General features: G+C 44.0%; 1 protein-coding gene across 1 annotated transcript in view; it reads right to left on the bottom strand.

Moving 5' to 3' along the window:
* Positions 1–19,534, bottom strand: part of MEGF10 (multiple EGF like domains 10) — a 125,782-nt gene that overhangs the window by 11,516 nt on the left and 94,732 nt on the right. Inside the window, exons 14-18 of the mRNA XM_081213575.1 lie at positions 13,150–13,296; positions 8,220–8,354; positions 7,773–7,901; positions 4,010–4,138; positions 889–1,017 (exon numbers count right to left, since the gene is read on the bottom strand). Coding sequence (XP_081069701.1) covers positions 889–1,017; positions 4,010–4,138; positions 7,773–7,901; positions 8,220–8,354; positions 13,150–13,296 — 669 coding nt within the window. The remainder of the gene's footprint in view (positions 1–888; positions 1,018–4,009; positions 4,139–7,772; positions 7,902–8,219; positions 8,355–13,149; positions 13,297–19,534) is intronic.

Raw genomic sequence — 19,534 nt, forward strand, 5'->3', positions numbered from 1 at the left:
TCTATCAGGTAATCAATATATGTTGTTGGAAAAACATTTTTTTCTCTTAAAAACATATTTAGGATGATATGTCTTGACAAAAATCAGCTGATAATGCCACAAAAATGTAATCGATTTTGTCACAAGATCTGATTTTTTTCAAATCAACATAGCACAAAAACCTGACCTGATGGAGCGAAACAGATGCCATTTCCTGATTCAGCAGTGCAAAAATACGCTAAATCAGTTGTAGAAATGTAGAAAACATTCAAAAAATAAAAAATTGTTGCCCAGTGTTATTATTACTATTAATTGAAGTTATATACCACCCTATACCCAGAGGTCTCAGGGCAGTTCACAGAACAAAATCAAAATATAAACCCACAAAATACAGTATTAAAACAAAACAAACCCCCAATCCAATCAACTAAAGGCCTGGTTAAAAAGAAACGTTTTTGCCTGGCGCCTAAAGGTGCATAATGAAGGCACCAGGCGAACTTCCCTGGGGAGAGCATTCCACAGATGGGGAGCCACTGCAGAGAAGACCCCGTTCTTGTGTTGCCACCTTCCAGACCTATCTACTTTTAGTTTCATTGATTTCAAGAGAGATGGGGGGAAATTAGCAAAGTCACCAAGGCCCTCCACCAAATCTGTGAACTGCAGGAGCCTCGCAAGGCGAAGTCTTGACTCAACCACTTACTATGCATTCAGTTTCACTTAACTCAATATGCGTAACACCGAGTTGCAAGCCTATACTATGGATGTGTCTTACAGAAAACCTTCACTAGCTGTCAATATGGAATTTTCACAGTCTTGGCTTTGTCTTGAGTATGAAAAACAGCTTTGTAAGATCTAATCCACTTATGCATTTTCCCTTCACTATATGCAAGGACCTTGTTGCCAACATACTCTGTTCACAGTGTTTTCCCATGAATCCTGTGCGACATGTACACTGCCCTGAGATGTGATCACAGTCGGCTCCATTCTGACACTGGCAGATTAATGCACAGTCCTTTCCATAAAACCCCAAAGGACATCCTGTAGGAGAAAGGAAGAAAGAGAGAAAATAAAACACCCTATACTTAAAACTAGCTTTGTGGCTTTTTAATAATATATTGAATGTTACCATAACTGACACACAGAATTTATACTTTCCAATTCATTTGCCAAACAAGATATGAAGCCTGAAAGTGATTATGTGAATAATATTGGTCACATTACTTAGAAAGTAGCGGGACTTACAGTGCAAATTTAGTGGGAAGCAAGGCCTACTGAGTTTAAAGGTGCTTAGCCCCAGGTAAGTATACATAATACAGTGCTGTGATTCTTACTACTTCCTTAGACTTTCAATGTAATGCCAGTGGGGTTTCAAGTAAGAAGGGAAAGGGATAACTTTTCAGTACAGTGGTACCTCAGTTTATCAACTTAATCTGTTCCAGAAGTCCGTTCTTAAACCGAGGCGTGCTTTCTCTAATGAGGCCTCCCGCCACCGGTGCCCTTCCACTGTTCGGATTCTGTTCTTAGACCGAGGTAAAGTTCACAAACTGGGACATTACTTCTGGTTTTCCAGAGTTCATAAACCGAATCGTTCGTAAACAGGACTGTTCTTAAACCGAGGTACCACTGTAATGCCATTCTTTGGGCATACAGAGGACCCTCGGGTTACAGACGCTTCAGGTTACAGACTCCGCTAACCCAGAAATAGTACCTCGGGTTAAGAACTTTGCTTCAGGGTGAGAACAGAAATCATGCGTTGGCGGCGTAGCAGCAGCAGGAAGCCCCATTAGCTAGAGTGGTACCTCAGGTTAAGAACAGTTTCAGGTTAAGAATGGACCTCAAGAACAAATTAAGTTCTTAACCTGAGGTACCACTGTATATCTTACAGAGAATTCCGGTGCACAAGACAGAGGAGGGGATCCCACACAAATATTCCATTTCAATATGAAGACTTATTATTCATAGAGATGCTAGACTCAGCCAATTTCTATTTTGTGCCAATTTGTTCTGTCCCACTTTTGTTATTTGGTGGACTTTTAAAAATTACAGAAATACAGAAATAATAGCATTTAGATTATACTCATCTTTTCCTAAAATATGCACTTTGTGTGTCTCCTAAAATATACATTTTTGTACATATTTATCTGCTAAATAGCATATTTATGTTCATTTCTTTAGAACTGAAACTGCATTGCAAAATTTGGAGAAGTGCACAATCTGACTGACAGTGACATTCCTGTCCGCATACAATTAGGCAAATTAGGTCAGTTTGCTTCAAATTGTTGCCCAAGTGAATTCCCCCCATCCCTAATTACACATAGAGAGATCGTCATTCAAAACCAGCAAGCAAAAAAATCCCGAGCACTGATGGTTCAAGCAGCACAGAGCAACCATATGGCTCTGCAATAAATACATGGGCTTCTTCCCAGCATTATTGAGAGTTTGTGTGCTTCAAAAAGTGAAATCATGCCATTATTATAAGCGTGGGTGAAGGGCACTCAGCGGCCAAGATCTTTTGGAAAAATATGCTGACTTGCAAAACAATCTCATTCTCAATGGTGCAAGGGGACTTCCATTTATTTAAATTTATATACTGCTTAATTGCAGAAAAAGGCTTCAAAGCAATTGACAAAAAAGACAGAGCAGTAGAATTACTACTTTAAAAATCACAACTGTAATTTAAAACATAAAGAAGGGTGGTGTACTGGTGGTATTTGACTCCTGCCAAGTTGGCAAATATGTATAGACAAGTACAAATACCTGCTGGAAATGTAAAGAAAAATGTGTGGTGGACTTGTAGGTTAACAAAAGCTTTCTGAGAGATGATATATAATGAAATGGGGAAAAAAATGCTTAAAATAACCTTTGTTAAGAAGCCAGAAGCTTTTCTATTAGGAATTACAGGTACCAACATCCCAAAGGAACAGAAAAGACACTTTATATATGGAACAACAGCAGCCCAGGTGTTACTAGCCCAGAGATAGGAAGAAGACAAAGTCCCTACCAGAGAGGAGTGGCAAATCAAGCTGATGGACTATGCAGAGATGGAAAAACTGACTGGAAAACTCAGAAATCAAGAGAAAAATAACTTTACAAAAGAATGGGGAAAATTTATAAGTTATTTAGGAGACCACTGAAAGCAGATGGAAACATTAGCAGGATTTTGATCTCACTTGTAGTGTAACAATTACCATGAATAATATGGTTGGTATAAAAATTGGAGTATGGAAGAATATGCAATAATAAAATGTTTAAAACGGGACTCCATGGAGGGGGTGGGAGGAAGTCCTGAGATTCAGAGGATTCTCTTTTTATGGATATGGTTTTTGATTCTTTGTGTAAAACTTTGTATTTGTAAAACCAAATAAAAATGATTTCAAAAATAAATAAAACAAACATAAAGAAGGTTAAAACTGCAATAAAATAGACTAAAATAAATGAAAACTACTACAAGCTTTCTAAACATCTGGGCAGGCTGGTCTGAATAAGAATGTCTTCTGCAGGTCAAAAGGAAAACAGTGAAGACGCCTGGCTGGTATCAATAGGAACAGCAAATGGTCCCAAGGCAAACTGTGATTGCTGACTGAATGAAATACTGTGTACAGTGGTACCTTGGGTTACAGACGCTTCAGGTTACAGACGCTTCAGGTTACAGACTCCGCTAACCCAGAAATAGTACCTTGGGTTAAGAACTTTGCTTCAGGATAAGAACAGAAATCACGCAGTGTTGGCAGCGGGAGGCCCCATTAGCTAAAGTGGTACCTCAGGTTAAGAACAGTTTCAGGTTAAGAGACCTCAGGAACAAATTTAGTTCTTAACCAGAGGTACCACTGTACTTTGTTTGAGTGTACACATGCCATTACTTGCTGTCTTGCCTGCGAACAGCTCCTGAATGTACCCCCCTTATTTGAAATTACCCAGAGGTGCATGCATGTTCTTCTGGCTCTCAGCTGAGTCCCTGGATTATACTTTCTCTACCACTAACAAACTCTTTCTAACATGTCACTACAGAGATAAATATTAGGAAACTCACTTTGGGTGCAGTAGAGACCAGTCCATCCCGGTGTACATTTACACTCCCCATCATAGGCACTGCAGCGAGCTCCATTATGGCAGTTGCAGGTATGGATACAATTTGGGCCCCAATGGGAAGGAGGACAAGCTGAAACAATTAAAAAAAACCCCCAGTTAGTGTTATTTGGCAAAACAATAACACGGTTCTATAGGACTTTGCTGTTTAGCCCAGGTCACTACAGGTGTTTGTGAATATTATTCATCTTATAATTTCAAATCAGAACATAACTTACAAATGTGATTTCTCAGTTGAACTCGGGATTTTTATTATAGTTTTATAATGTTTACCCATCAGCTCTCTATGTGGATTTTGGTATTTACAGCAGCACAATATATACATTTAAATAGTGGCTATATTTAACCCTGCTGCAGTGTAAGGCTAATTTTCTTGTCTACAAAATTGTATTTATCTAATTCCGTGTGTACAAATTATGGAGCAGGGGAAACAAGTAAAAAGCAGAAACATTTCCCCCTTTTTTCTGTTTAAGCCCCAAAATGTCATAGTGAATAAACTACAACTGGCTCAGCTTTATACACTAAGGTGTGCAACAACCACAATATTTTTTGGGGGGCCCTCATCTGATGCTGCTGAAAAAAGCCCACTTCAGTCCAGGCTGGTTTGTAGACTGCCTGCTTCCATTTGGGATCCATTAGAGACTGCTTCTTTTGCCCTTTCACTACTGGGAAATTCAAAAACGGCTGTAACTATTTTTCCTTTTGACAGAAGTGGGTAATATTTGCAGGCATGTGAACTGCTGCACAGTGAATAAAACCTGCTAAATTACAGGCAAATGGGTCCCAAGCCTTTTTTTATATGAACAAATACATTTAAAGTTTTTCTAGAAAAGGAAACATCAGTAACTTCTTAATTTTGGGGCAGAATTGGATGGAATGTGCATGCAAGGCAATCCCTTCTAAGGGTAGGATCCTGCCAAACTTCAAATGGATAGATACCGTGGTTTTCCTGCAAGGGTTGCAGTTATAGGTTTTTTATACATAAAAACTCATATTCATATATATATATATATATATATATATATATATATAGGTTTTGGTGTCTTCGGGTGTCTTCCCGTGTAAGAGTTGGGGTGTCTAGGCGACGTTTCGACGAGGTCTCACTCGTCATCTTCAGGCTGGTGCTTTCGGCTTCTTGTTACTGGAACAGAGCAGGATCTCAGTGTTTGAGTTCCTATAAATACTGTTGAGGGGGTGTGGTGTATATCCTCCAACGTTCTGGGCAGAGAGGAAGTTCCTAGGTTAGTGTGCCTTTTCTTCTTTTGTTCATTAATTAACCAATCAACCACACCAGACCCAAACCCAGACCCTCCCCACAGATAAATTACAGACACCATCCAGTAGCCAAACCATAGTGGCACCTCCGGATGCTGCACCCCCCTGCAATCCCTACACAGATCTGGCTGGCACAGGGCACAAAACCACAGCTCGCCCCTATACACGAAGCCAAGCCAGAGCACAACTAAATGCAGTACAGCCATCTTCTCAGAAAAACTCTTCACAAGCTCAAGAGGTCAAGACACGAAAGCTTTAGCAACTAATCCACACCTAATGACCCTCCTAAGTGGTACTCAGAATATCACTCAAGAAATCACTCAAGATATCCCTCAAGTAATTAATGAACAAAAGAAGAAAAGGCACACTAACCTAGGAACTTCCTCTCTGCCCAGAACGTTGGAGGATATACACCACACCCCCTCAACAGTATTTATAGGAACTCAAACACTGAGATCCTGCTCTGTTCCAGTAACAAGAAGCCGAAAGCACCAGCCTGAAGATGACGAGTGAGACCTCGTCGAAACGTCGCCTAGACACCCCAACTCTTACACGGGAAGACACCCGAAGACACCAAAACCTGCATATATATATATATATACACACACACTCTCTCACTTATATATATAAACACACATACACATGTCATCTCTATATGCCATATTGGAAAATGAAGCTCCTGACAAAATGGCAAAACATTTACTAGGTCCTGTGATTAGGTCTGCAAGCAATAACAGCCCTTCTGTCTTGTAATCAATAAGTATTATTACCCAAGGTAAAAGATAAAGGAAAAGGACCCCTGGACAGTTAAGTCCAGTCAAAGGTGACTATGGGGTTGTGGAGCTCATCTTGCTTTAAGGCTGAGGGAGCCGGGGTTTGTCCACAGACAGCTTTCCAGGTCATGTGGCCAGCATGACTAAACCGCTTCTGGTGCAGCGGGACACCATGAGGGAAACCAGAGCGCACGGAAATGCTGTTTACCTTCCCGCAACAGCGGTACCTATTTATCTACTTGTACTGGTATGCTTTCGAACTGCTAGGCTGGCAGGAATGGGGACAGAGAAACGGGAGCTCACCCCATCATGCAGATTTGAACTGCTGACCTTCTGATCGGCAAGCCCAAGAGGCTCAGTAGTTTAGACCACAGCGCCACCCAAGACAGGCTTTGGGATAATACATTGGAATGGTTTCAGTTGGGAGCAGTACGTGACAACTGGTAATCTGGTAATTTTTCTTCTTGTGTTGTCACACTGTAAATTATTCCTAGGTACCAGTTTGATGCCAACCTCTCTCTCTTTCTCCCCTCTGCACCCCATTTTATTGGCTGAGTATTACTGCTATTGGCTGGGTACTGTTAAAATGTTATTTAAAGTTACCTGTTTGTAACCAGGCAATATTAATTATGAACAATATACAATAAAGGGAAGGGACTTATCATCTGAACCCTCAGATCCACTGAACCACACCAGCAAAACACATTATCAATGTGAATAACAGCCTTCATTGGAAGCCACTAATGAGGTGAGGATCACAGTTCTTTGCCTGGGGACTAATTTTTGTTTTCATCAGTTCACCAATCAATAAGTCTTTCCATGTCATAGCTTTTTATTTATAGAACAATCAAGACAACTGTACTGTTGTTAATGAGTTGCTACATAGCTGTACAACACCACCCTGATATTTCATGAGAGGGCAGTAAACAAGTTAATAAAGAACCATTATGCACATTCAGATTTGATTTATACAGATCTAAGGACTAATGCAGAGTAGGGTTATTTACAGCAAATATAGTTTGCTTGTGAGTCATTTGGGGTGGGCGAGTGTCCATGGCTCTCAGGCCCATTTTTTAAAATTATAACTGGAAAAAATATAATAATTAATTTGTCAATTTGGTTCTGATTCTTCTATGGGGAAAAGCTGGTGAATAGTTCAACAAGTAAGAACTGTTAAGTCACATACGCAGAAATCTTTAAGAAGTCTTCGTAGAGGTCATACTGAAGTAACTTTAAGCTAATGGGATCATTACTTTCTGTAAGCCTTATAGTATAAGAACTAAAGGTCTTAATGGAAGTCAAATAAAAATTACCCTTTTCCTTGTCTAAAGGTCAGTCATGGTAAAGATTCCATTTCATTCTACTGGCATCTTTTTGTCATGCAGTATTTTTTTCCTATGCATAAAATGCCATTAATGCTTGGGGGGGGGGCATTCAATACACTATTGGTAGAATCTATACAACTGACTGTGTTAGGAAGTCTGATTTCCCCCCAAAAAGTGATACTGCCATGCAAAACTGATGTACTTTGAAGTACAAAAGGTTGAGATCTATTAGCAGTTTACTCACGGCAATTTTGAGGGGGGGGGAATAAACAAAACTAAAAGTTATATTAATTCCAAAGAACCCCCTAAAAATAAATAAAATACTTGTACTTACGCTGAGAACAGTCACTACCAATCCAGCCAGGATAACATTGGCAAGATCTGTCAATTGGATTGCAGGTTCCATTGTTGGTGCATGTGCAAATTCCTGCACAATTCTTCCCAAATCTGCCACTGGGGCAGACTGTAAAAAGAAACCGTAGAACTCATGAATATTCTGCATTCTTGCAGCTCATTTAGACCAATGATAATCAAATCTTATTTTCCAATAGTTTTATTTAGCTTCAGAATGGGCTCTATACACAGTAATATTTTTTTTAAAAAATACAAAGCTACTGTCTGAAAAATATAACTTTGACAGTAAACAGGAAAAAAGGAGAAAACACTATTGTACTCGGTGTGGTATTACACTACAGTGTATTTATTTATTTCTTGAAAATCATGTACCACTTGATTGTAAAAGCGTCTCAAAGCAGTTTACGAAAAGAATTGTGATTTGTACCTTCATTGCAGAGAGCTCCTGTGAAACCAGGTAGACAGTCACACAAACCAGTCACATGGTGACATGGGCCACTGCTGTGAACACACTGGGGGCAGGCCTGGCTACAGCGATGACCATAAAATCCGGGAGAGCAAACTGAAAGCAGAAATACGTTATCATATTCACCTTACATTGGTACATAACAAACCCAAATCTAATACAGTTGCTTTCAGTTCACTGCTGAAGTCTTGAAAACATTTGAGAAATCTGATTTATGCAGGTCACCTGCTTCACAAAGGCAATCGCCCTAGTGGCACGTTAACAAATCTAATACTTTAATAACAGTTTAGAAGAACAACTTAGTATGCATTGCGGTTAATTTAAAACAATTATTGCTGTTGATGCTGATGAATAATGACATATGTCTATAACAACAACTGCTGCTGCTGCTATTAATATTTCAATGTAATGATTATACCATCACTCCCTGAGTTGTAGTCTACGTGTCTGGCAGAATTGTATTGGTCATGGGGGACGGGGGTGGCACTGTGGTCTAAACCACTGAGCCTCTGGGGCTTGCGAAGCAGAAGGTTGGCGGTTTTAATCCCCACAATGGGGTGAGCTCCTGTTGCTCTGTCCCAGCTCCTGCCAACCTAGCAGTTTGAAAGCATGCCAGTGCAAGTAGATAAATAGGTACTGCTGCAGCAGGAAAACAAACAGCATCTCCGTGCACTCTGGTTTTCGTCACAGTGTACCATTGTGCCAGAAGCAGTTTAGTAATGCTGGCCACATGACCTGGAAAGCTGTCTGAGGACAAACGCCAGCTCCCTTGGCCTGAAAGCGAGATGAGCACCGCAACCCCACAGTTGTCTTTGACTGGACTTAATCGTCCTTTACCATTTTACCTATTGGTCATGGCTTGCCGCAAGTATGGTCAGAAAATAATAGGTTTGCTAAATTTAATCTCAAGAACTTTGAGGCACTGGCAAGATAAGAGACAGCCTCCTAAATCAATCTCATGATTGGCCAGTTCAAGGTGAAGATGCAAGGGGAAGGTCTTTTTTAGGTTCTGTGGACACAGAATGCCAAGCAACAGGGATGGGGGTTACTGGGGTGCCCCCTCAGCTCCTCTTTCACAGTAGGTGAAGAAGGACACAACTCAGCATAAGAACTGAGCCGGGTCCCTTTGTCCTTGGTAGGGGCTGGGGGAGCAGTTGGTGCCTACTGTTTCCAGTTGTACTGCTTGTATTTATGCACTGAATTTCATACCTGAAGGAGTGTCTCCACCCGCATCGTTCTGCCCGGACACAGAGGTCCAGCCCCAAAGGCCTTCTTTGGGGTTACAGGGAACCAGGCAGAGGGCCTTCTCAGTAGTGTCACCCGCCCTGTGGAACGCCCTCCCATCAGATGTCAAGGAAATAAACAACTATCTGACTTTTAGAAGACACCTGAAGAAAAACGGTTTAGGGAAGTTTTTAATGGTTGATGTTTTATCGTGTTTTAAATATTCTGTTGGGAGCCGCCCAGAGTAGCTGGGGAAATCCAGCCAGATGGGCAGGGTATGTATAAATAAATAAATAAATAAATAGGAGTTTGGATTTGATATCCCGCTTTATCACTACCCTGAGGAGTCTTAAGGCGGCTAGCATTATCCTTTCCCTTCCTCCCCCACAACAGACACTCTGTGAGGTGAGTGGGGCTGAGAGACTTCAGAGAAGTATGACTGGCCCAAGGTCACCCAGCAGCTGCATGTGGAGGAGCGGAGACGCGAACCCAGTTCCCCAGATTACGAATCTACCGCTCTTAACTGCTACACCACACTGGTATTATTATTATTATTATTATTATTATTATTATTATTATTATTATTATTATTATTAATTAACTCATTGCAGATTTGTTAATAATAAAGCTATGGCATCTCTTTAATTGCCTCATGTCTTTTTTCTGGTGGGGAGGCGGACAATTGTTGTTAATGATTATGATGAATATGGCACATGCAAACAACAACTTCAACAACATCATTATAGAATACTGAATATTTATGCTATTATTTGTTATGATTATCATTTGTGTAATATTTTTCCTCTTCAGCTGTACAGGGCTGAATCACCATAACCTGGCAGTTCCTGACGTAACACAAGTTTAAAGTTCTGTTTCCAGCTCAAGGGCAATCAAAGTGCAGACAACCATACACTGCTGCTTGCTTTTATTCAATTCAGGACTTTAAAAAACAAAGCAGTTCAATTCATTTTTATGCCAAATACACTAGCTCCTTCTTCTTCTTCACAGATACATCACCATTTGGATTGCTAGAGGAAGAAAGAAGCTGTTGGGGAGAATTTCTCTCTTTACTCCTTCAGCTTCTCCTGGAATTTCTTTCACTGGCAAATTAGTATATTAAGCAATGCTTCAAGTTAAGTGCCTGTTGTTAAGCAGCAATTAACATTTACAAAGCTAACTTTTGCCTTTAAATAATTTGAAGTCATTTAGAAGTCAGCATGCCCGCCTGAGGGCATGCTTGAAACAGGTTGCCTGATCAAAAAGGGAGTCCAGAGACCTTCATGTCTTTTTAATAAAGCAGTAGGCCAGTCCTATTATTTTCCTTCTTCTCCTTATAGTCCAAACTGGATTTGCGCAACTTAAGATACCTAAGCAGTCTTGAAAAGCCTGATTCTTTTAAATAGTCATTTTGGTAATGTAATGGGGAGAGTCACTGCTTTGCATTATTATGGTGATGATACAACATCATTACATCAGTGTCTTTATATTAGCTAAACAATTAACTTTAGAGCCATTATAGATGGTGAGAACTGCTCCTAGCCATGGAAACAATCCATCAAAGGATGTCTGTAGCTTTAACAGAATATGTAACAGAATATTAAAAACACAATAAAACATCAACCATTAAAAACTTCCCTAAACAGGGCTGCCTTCAGATGTCTTCTAAAAGTGTGATAGTTGTTTATTTCCTTGACATCTGATGGGAGGGCGTTCCACAGGGCAGGCACCACTACCAAGAAGGCCCCCTGCCTGATGAAATTCTTACATCCATTACTTTTCGCAGCATTAGGAGACAAGCTATAAATCAGAGGTTGGGCATCCTTATCTGCCCCACCCACCCCAGGTCACATTTGGGGTAGGGGGGTCAATCACATGACATCACAATGACATCAAGTGAATCATTTTTGCAGAGCACTGTGCACAGAGCTTAGTAAGCCCTGTTGATTGCCCGTGCTTGCCGAGTGCTTTGCATAGGTGTTTGCACAGAACTTCGCATGTGGTGACAATCAGTTGACTGGTGGCACCTGAAAAACCACTTTTGCCCAAGCAGTGTCTTCACCTTCTCTATACCTAACATCACCAGGAGGAAAGGTAAAGGACCCCTGGATGGTTAAGTCCAGTCAAAGGCGACTATTGGGTTGCGGCACTCATCTCGCTTTCAGGCTGAGGGAACTGGTGTTTTTCCACAGGCAGCTTTCTGGGTCATGTGGCTAGCATGACTAAACTGCTTCTGGCGCAACAGAACACCATGATGGAAACCAGAGCACATGGGAATGCCATTTACCTTCCCGCCGCAGCGGTACCTATTTATCTACTTGCACTGGTGTGCTTTCAAACTGCTAGGTTGGCAGGAGCTGGGACAGCACAACGGGATCTCACCACATCGTGGGGATTCAAACCGCTGACCTTCTGATCAGCAAGCCCAAGAGGCTCAGTGGTTTAGACCACAGTGCCACCTGTGTCCCTTATCATCAGGAGTAGGACAGGTGGGTATGGCTTTGCCAAAATGGCCTTGCAGGCCAAATGTGGTGACTTGACGGGCAGGCCAAAGGTTCCCCTCACTGTTGTAAATTATCTTGGCAAAAATCAAGATTTGTATACGTAATTTGTTGTATTTTTGGTGTTTTTCCCTTAGCCCTCTTCCACATTCTTTTCCAGAAATAACCGTTCTCTCAATGTGTCTGAATCTGTCCTACTTGTCTTCCAACTAAAACAAAGCCAAATATTATGGATCTGCGCTAAGGATGCCAAAAACCACTTCCTCATGAATCAGCCAAATTGTACAGGAAGTCGCTGTGCTAGTTCCAGCAGCTGCCAGGAGCATTCTACCTAGAACTATGGTTGAACCATATGGCAAACAGCTTAGAAATGTTTATAGCCCCAGCATGGGGATGCTATCAAAGAGAGGTTTCTCTTCCACTAGCTTTTATGTGGGTGGTACAATGTTTGGAACAGTCCTAACTTTTTTAAACCCCTCCCCCCCCCCATTTTACAAAGGCGGTTGGCAATAGTATCTGTGACCCTATGCATTTTACACAGCGTCAGACACCAGTCTTGTTGGATGTTGGGTAGTTGGATAGATAATATGCAAAATTACAAATTAAACAATAGTAACAAGATTACTGCCACAGCAAATTTTATTAGTAACAGTGAAAGTGCATATTGTGATAATCACAGAAAATTGTAGTACTTAGCACTGGGTTCCATTTACAGTAAGGTAAAAAAAAGGTAAAGGACCCCTGGATGGTTAAGTTCAGTCAAAGGCAACTATGGGGTGCGGCGCTCATCTCGCTTTTCAGGCTGAAGGAGCTGGCATTTGTCTGCAGACAGCTTTCCGGGTCATGTGGCCAACATGACTAAACCACTTCTGGCGCAATGAAACACTATGGTGGAAGCCAGAGCACACGGAAACACTGTTTACCTTCCTGCAACAGCGGTACCTATTTATGAACTTGTGCTGGTATGATTTCAAACTGGAGATCACCCCATCGTGCGGATTTGAACTGGCAACCTTCCGATTGGCAAGCCCAAGAGGCTCAGTGGTTTAGACCACAGTGCCACCCCCGTCCCTCAGTAGCTTACAATACTACTAGTAGTTTACAATACTACCATTCAGCATTATAGCACAGCCATAGTAAATACAAGAACAAGAGACTTAGAAGCTTACTTCTTTGGCAAGTGGTGCCTCTGTAGCCAGGTGCGCATTCACAGATCCCTTCGTCTGGTGAACATGATGCTCCATTTTTGCAGTAACAGGACAGCGAACAGTTTGGACCCCAGTGTCCTTCAGTACATACACTGTCACAATGCATGCCTACAAGTGTACAAGCAGACAGAGCTGTCACGAACTGCAGGAAACCTCTCCAATCAAAGGTATCACAAGCACGAGGCTGCTAACGCTGCACAGCTATCAGAAGGAAAATGATGCAAGGAAGAACCATGCAAAAGCATTGTTTATTCTGCAGTGCCTTATGCAGCATATCAGAATGCATTCAAATGGTGTGTTTTTAAGATAATATGTGTTGTACGCAACTCTGCCATTCCACTCATGCAACAGACTTCCACTCATACAATGGAACTTTCCTCTTCTCTCTCCTGCAGCCCCTTGTGTACCCCCAAAGCTGCTCTGAAAGGTTGGGGGGATTCTCTAGAGCTGATTTGGACTATGTGAGGGGAGAGGGGAGGAAGTGTCATTGCACTAGTGGAACGGCACTGGCACTGTGTTGGATACAAGCCAATATATTTAGAAATACATACTTTATGGTAAGAATAAGCATTTAAACAGATATTTTGTGTATTTAAGTATATATTTAAATATGAATTTTCACATGGATTATTATTATTATTAACCGCAATTAATGCAGGAATGGCACAGACTGGAAATTGACAGCTATCTCCCATCCTGAATGGGAACAGATGCTGAGCTAGAACGACATTTGTTGCTTATCCAGAAAAAAAACAGTCATTTTCTTCCTATCTTTTTCTGGCCCTGTCATTCCATTGGGGGAAGGGAACCAAGTTCAGTTTCAGATTATTCTTTTTCTGTTTTGAATGAGGAAAATCTGAAGGCAACAGCTACTGAAGAAACCCACTTATGTACTAAATTCAGTGCTTTTTTCTAAAAACAAATATCTAGGGGTACTCTCATTTTGACTCAAGAAAATCACCATTTTATAGTTCAAATCGGGAAAAATAAAAACAGTAAATGGACAAAAGTACAAAGATTCACAAAATGTTTAGGAGTATGTGTACCCCTGTGTACCCCCAGAAAAAAGCACTGGTAATCTGATTACTGCTAGGTTTTCTGCCCAATAAGTGAAGTACAAGACAGATTCAAAATGTTAGCAATGCTAAGGACCTTGGTTATTCAATGTTTTGCCTCATTGCTTTTTGCAAAAGTTTATACAACATGGGTAGAACTCCAGCACATATTCTTCTTCTTTGGCGACCACTCGTAGCCGAGTAAGATTGTCTTCCATGAACATGGTCTGAGCAGTGAGTCTGTAAGTGACTATGGAGGTCAGTTTTGGATCCACAGTAACACAACAATGGCTCATAGGAACCATAGCTGTTAGGGATTGATTAGCTGCTTGTGCGTAAAAACGTGCTCCCTCAGAGTTTGTGCGATCCCACAAACCTCAGTGTGTGACGGAGCTCCTCAGACATGTCTGCTCTAGTCACTAGTAGAGTCCGACAGTGGCTGTCTGCGGAAGCGTTTCCAACAAAGGAGCTCCTTAACGGAAACGCGTCTCCTGGACTCACGGCGTGACAGTTTCCGGCGAGGTATAGGTCTCCCTATGGGAGACTCAGATACCTCGCCACTGTTCTCGCTGGAAGCGTCCCTGAGCCCTCCCTCCTGCTCACATTCCCTCAGAGAACCACTCCTCCCCCTGCTGGTGCCTGCTTCAGCTGTTGAGTCTCTTTCTTCCTCCCTGAGCCCCTCCACCACCTGATGCTCCGATGGCAGTTCCCTGACATCCACCTCCCCTCCAGGGCCCCCCTCACCCCCTCCCATTACCTCCCCCCTGGGAGGTGAAGGGCTAAAACCCCGAAAAGAATCTTCCTCATCTTCAGACGTCTCGAACAACTCCCTCCATCGATCGTCGTCCTGGCTCGCTGAATCCTCTTCCTCTTCAGAATCTGGGAACCCCTCCAACTCCTCTTCCTCGTCGGTGGTGGCAAAGTATTCCCTTCGGAACCTCGCTACAGGCTGAGGTTTACGTGGGAACCTCTGATGAAAAGTCTCTATTAAAACTTCGTCATTGACATCCTCTGCCCTAACCCAGGTGTTTTCCGACTCCGGTTCCCCTTCCCACATTACCAAATACTCTACTTGATCTCCCTTCCACCTGGAATCAAGGATCTCCGCTACATGGTAGCCGTGTTCCTTCTCCTCCATTGCTGGTCCCCTAGTGACCCTCCCTTCACTGTCTCCTCTATACGGTGACAGCAACGACCTGTGAAAAACTGGGTGCAGCTTCATGTGGTTCGGTAACCGGAGTCTGAAAGCCACTGGGTTGACCTGTTGCATAACTTCAAACGGACCCAGCCTTTTGGGTCTTAACTTCTTACAACCTCCTTTGAATGGCAACCCTTGGGTTGACAGCCACACCTGGTCCCCCACCCTAATGCTTTCACCTTCCCTTCTGTTTTTGTCTGCCTGCCTCTTATATTCCTCCTTAGCCCTGTTTAAGTTGAGTTGGAGCTGGCGATGAATCGCTTCCATTTCTTCAACGAACTGTTCTGCAGCTGGAACGCTCCAGTTCTCCCCTTCCCCCCCTGGGAAGGCTCTGGGATGGCACCCGTGATTAGCCAAAAAGGGGCTCATCCCCGTGGACACGTTCTCTGCATTGTTGTAGGCAAATTCTGCCAACGCCAGCTTCTCCACCCAATCATTCTCTCTGTCATTAACGTAACACCTCAAATATTGCTGGAGAACCCCATTTGCTCTTTCCGCCTGCCCGTTGGTTTCTGGATGACGGGCCGTTGAGAAATTAACCTCTACATGCAGTAAGCTCATGAGCTTCCTCCAGAACCTGGAAGTAAATTGTTTTCCCCGGTCTGAAACCACCCTCAAGGGGGCGCCATGCAGCCGAAACACATTCTCTACAAACAATTTGGCTGTTTCTTCTGCTGTGACCGCATGTGAGCAGGCTATAAAGTGGGCCATTTTAGTTAACAGGTCTACCACCACCATGATGGCTGTTTTCCCTCTAGACCTTGGCAGATCAGTCATGAAATCTATTGCCACTGCTTCCCACGGTCTTTCAGGTGTGGGCAGTGGTTCTAATAAACCAGCCGGCGCCCGCCTCTCCCCCTTGGCTCTTTGGCATTGTTCACACCCTCTCACATACTCCCGCACATCTTCCCTGACCTTGGGCCACCAAAATTCCCTGGTAACCAGCCACATGGTCTTGTGTTGCCCAAAATGCCCTGCTGTGGGGCTATCGTGCAACTGCTTGAGTACCTTCTCCCTCAATTCCCCTTCGGGTATATATAACGCTCCCTTGTAATACAATGCCCCATTTCTCTCCTCAAAACCAACGGGTTTGTCTTCCTCCCTCCTGAGACCCCTGAGTTTGTCCTGGGCGTATGCATCAAGCACCGTCCCCTCTACCAATTCCCTTTGCCCCACCAAAGTCGCCCCACACACCCAGCGATCCTCTGGGATGATATGGGTTTCTTCAGGTGCTCCCTCCCCCTCCAAATATTCAGGTTTGCGTGAGAGAGCGTCCGCCCTAACATTCTCTGGGCCTGGCACGTAACAAATCTCAAAGTTAAATTTGGAGAACTCCTGGGCCCATCTCAACTGCCTTTGGTTGAGCACTCGCGCAGTTCTCCAATACTCTAGATTTTTATGGTCCGTGCACACTTGCACCTTATGTTGTGCACCAATTAGCAGATGCCTCCATCTCCGGAACGCCTCATGAATCGCAAGAAGTTCTCGGTCGTACACCGTGTAGTTCCTCTCGGATTTGTTCAGCTTTCGCGAAAAGAAGGCACACGGTCGCCACTCTGACCCCTCCTTTCCCGGCTGCAGAAGAAGCACCGCCCCTATGGCTCTGTCAGACGCGTCTGTTTCGACCCTTAGCTTTTTTTGTAAATCCACATGCAGAAGTTGTTCTTCAGAGGCGAAGGCCCTTTTCAGCTCCTCAAACGCTCGCTCCGCCTCCGCCGTCCATACAAACTTCTTTTTACTGCTGAGACAGTCAGTAATGGGCGCCGTCAGATGGGCGAAGTTGCGGATGAACTTACGATAAAAGTTTCCAAACCCTAGGAACCTCTGCACATCCTTCTTGGTTTTGGGTGTTTTCCAGTCCAGCACCGCCTGCACCTTGCCGGGATCCATGGCCAATCCCTTGTCTGACAGGCGGTACCCCAGGAATTCCACCTCCTTGGTATGAAACTGACACTTCTCCAGTTTCACCCACAGCCTGTTGGCTTGCAGTCTGCTCAACACTTCTCTGACGTCTCTCACATGTTGCTCCTCATTCTCCGAATACACCAACACATCATCTAGGAAAGCAACGCAATTCTTGTAGAGCAAAGGGCCCAGTACATGGTTCATAAAAGATTGAAAGCACGCGGAGCCTGCTTGTAATCCAAATGGCATAACGAGATATTCAAATGCCCCCAAAGGGGTAAACATGGTGGTTTTCCATTCATCTCCTTTCCTTATGCGTATCAGGTTGTACGCCCCCCTTAGATCCAGCTTTGTAAAAATCTTTCCCTTCCGCACCCTGGTCAAAATATCATCAATCCTGGGCATAGGGAACGCCACTGGTTCCGTCACTGCGTTCAACCTCCTAAAGTCACATACAAGTCTCGGCTTGTCCGCGTTTTTTTTGTCCACAAAAAACACTGGGCTACCCCCCGCTGCTTTGGACTCTCTGATGAAGCCTCTCTTCAGGTTCTTGTCAATAAACTCTCGCAACTCCTGCATTTCCCTGTCTGACATGGCATACAACTTGCCCACAGGAAGCTGTGCTCCAGGGAGTAAATTGATCTGGCAATCAAAGGGCCTATGCGGGGGTAGTTGGTCAGCTTCCTTCTCGCTGAACACGTCGCTGAGATCTGCATACTGTGGTGGTACCTTCACCTTCTCCATTACTTCAGTCCCTGCTAGGGTGGCTTGGGTCCCTGCTGAACCCTTTTCCCCTTTGCAGTGTTCTAAGCAATGTGCTGAACCAAAGGAAACCACTCTTTGATGCCAGCCCACCAGCGGATCATGTAGCGCTAGCCAGCTCATCCCCAAAATAATGGGAGCGCCTCCCAAGGTGGCCACATTAAACGCTATCAGTTCTGTGTGCCTTGCCACCCTCATGATCATTGGGACCGTCTGCAAGCTGACTCCTCCTCCCAACAACTCCCTGCCATCAATCGTGGTCACCTGCAGGGGGTTGCTTAAAGGGATAGTCTGTATCTGGTGTTCAGCAGCAAACTCCTTGCTCATAAAATTGCAGGAGCTGCCTGAGTCCAATAGTGCCTTTATTTTTAGGGGGTGTCCATTTTGCAGCTCTAGCGACACTTCAATCACTAGAGCAGGTCGAGGAGCTTCTGGCACGGGCACTTTCACTGCTCTTTGGCCTGGCTGCAGTGCCCCGATTGTGGCAACCAGGCGTTGGCTTTTACCTGCTCCGTTCCCCCCTGCTCTCCCCCCTCAACAGCTCCCACCATCCCTTGCCATTCCTTCCTCTGGGGGCAGACTCTGGCAAAGTGGCCTGGCTGTTGGCAGAGATAGCATTTCCGGGCGCCCTTTCCCTCCTTCTTAGCCCCCTCGCTGGGTTTTGAAAATGCGCGCGCGCGCGCTGTCGCGATTTCCATCGGCTCTGCCGGCGGGAAAGCTGGCTCAGGAATGTCTGGAATGCGGAACTCCTTCCAACGTTCCCCTCTCCCTTCCCGCCTCTCCAAGGCTCTTGCCTCCTGACGCGCTCCTATGGTCAGCGCAGATTTGGTCAGCTGATCCATAGACCCCGCCCTGGGACTCCGTGACAGCTCGTCTTTCACAGCCGACGAAAGACCTTCTTCAAATAGCATCTGAATGGGTGCCGCCGATAAATCCCAACCCAGTCTGTGAACCAGCATGGTAAACTCAGTCCAGTACTCACGGACAGATCGGCTTCCCTGCTTGCAAGCCATTAGCTGTCTGCGCACCACCCCTTCCTCAATATCGCTGGAAAACATGATATCCATTGCACGAAAGAACTTCATCGTGTCCTTTAGTACGTCATTGTGCGTTGCCATCAGGGGTCGAACCCAGTCTCTCGCCCCCCTTTCAAGATGCCCAATCACGAAAGCAACTCGTGATTCCTCATCAGGGAATTCATCAAACTGCACATTAAGTGCATATTGCATCTCTGTCCTAAAGGCATGGTAATCCTTGGGGTCCCCCCCAAACTTCTGCACCAATCCTGGTACCTTTCTGGGGAACTGAGTGGCTCTCCCCTTCTTGTCTGCATCCTGAGCCCTTCTCTCCTCCAGCCTCGCCGTCTGCAGCGCCAGTTGGACCTCCAACGCTCGGTATCTATCTTCCAAGCTTGGACCAGCCCCAA

The sequence above is a fragment of the Podarcis bocagei genome (assembly GCF_964188305.1).
Source record: "Podarcis bocagei genome assembly, chromosome: 11".
Taxonomy (NCBI): Eukaryota; Metazoa; Chordata; class Lepidosauria; order Squamata; family Lacertidae; genus Podarcis; species Podarcis bocagei.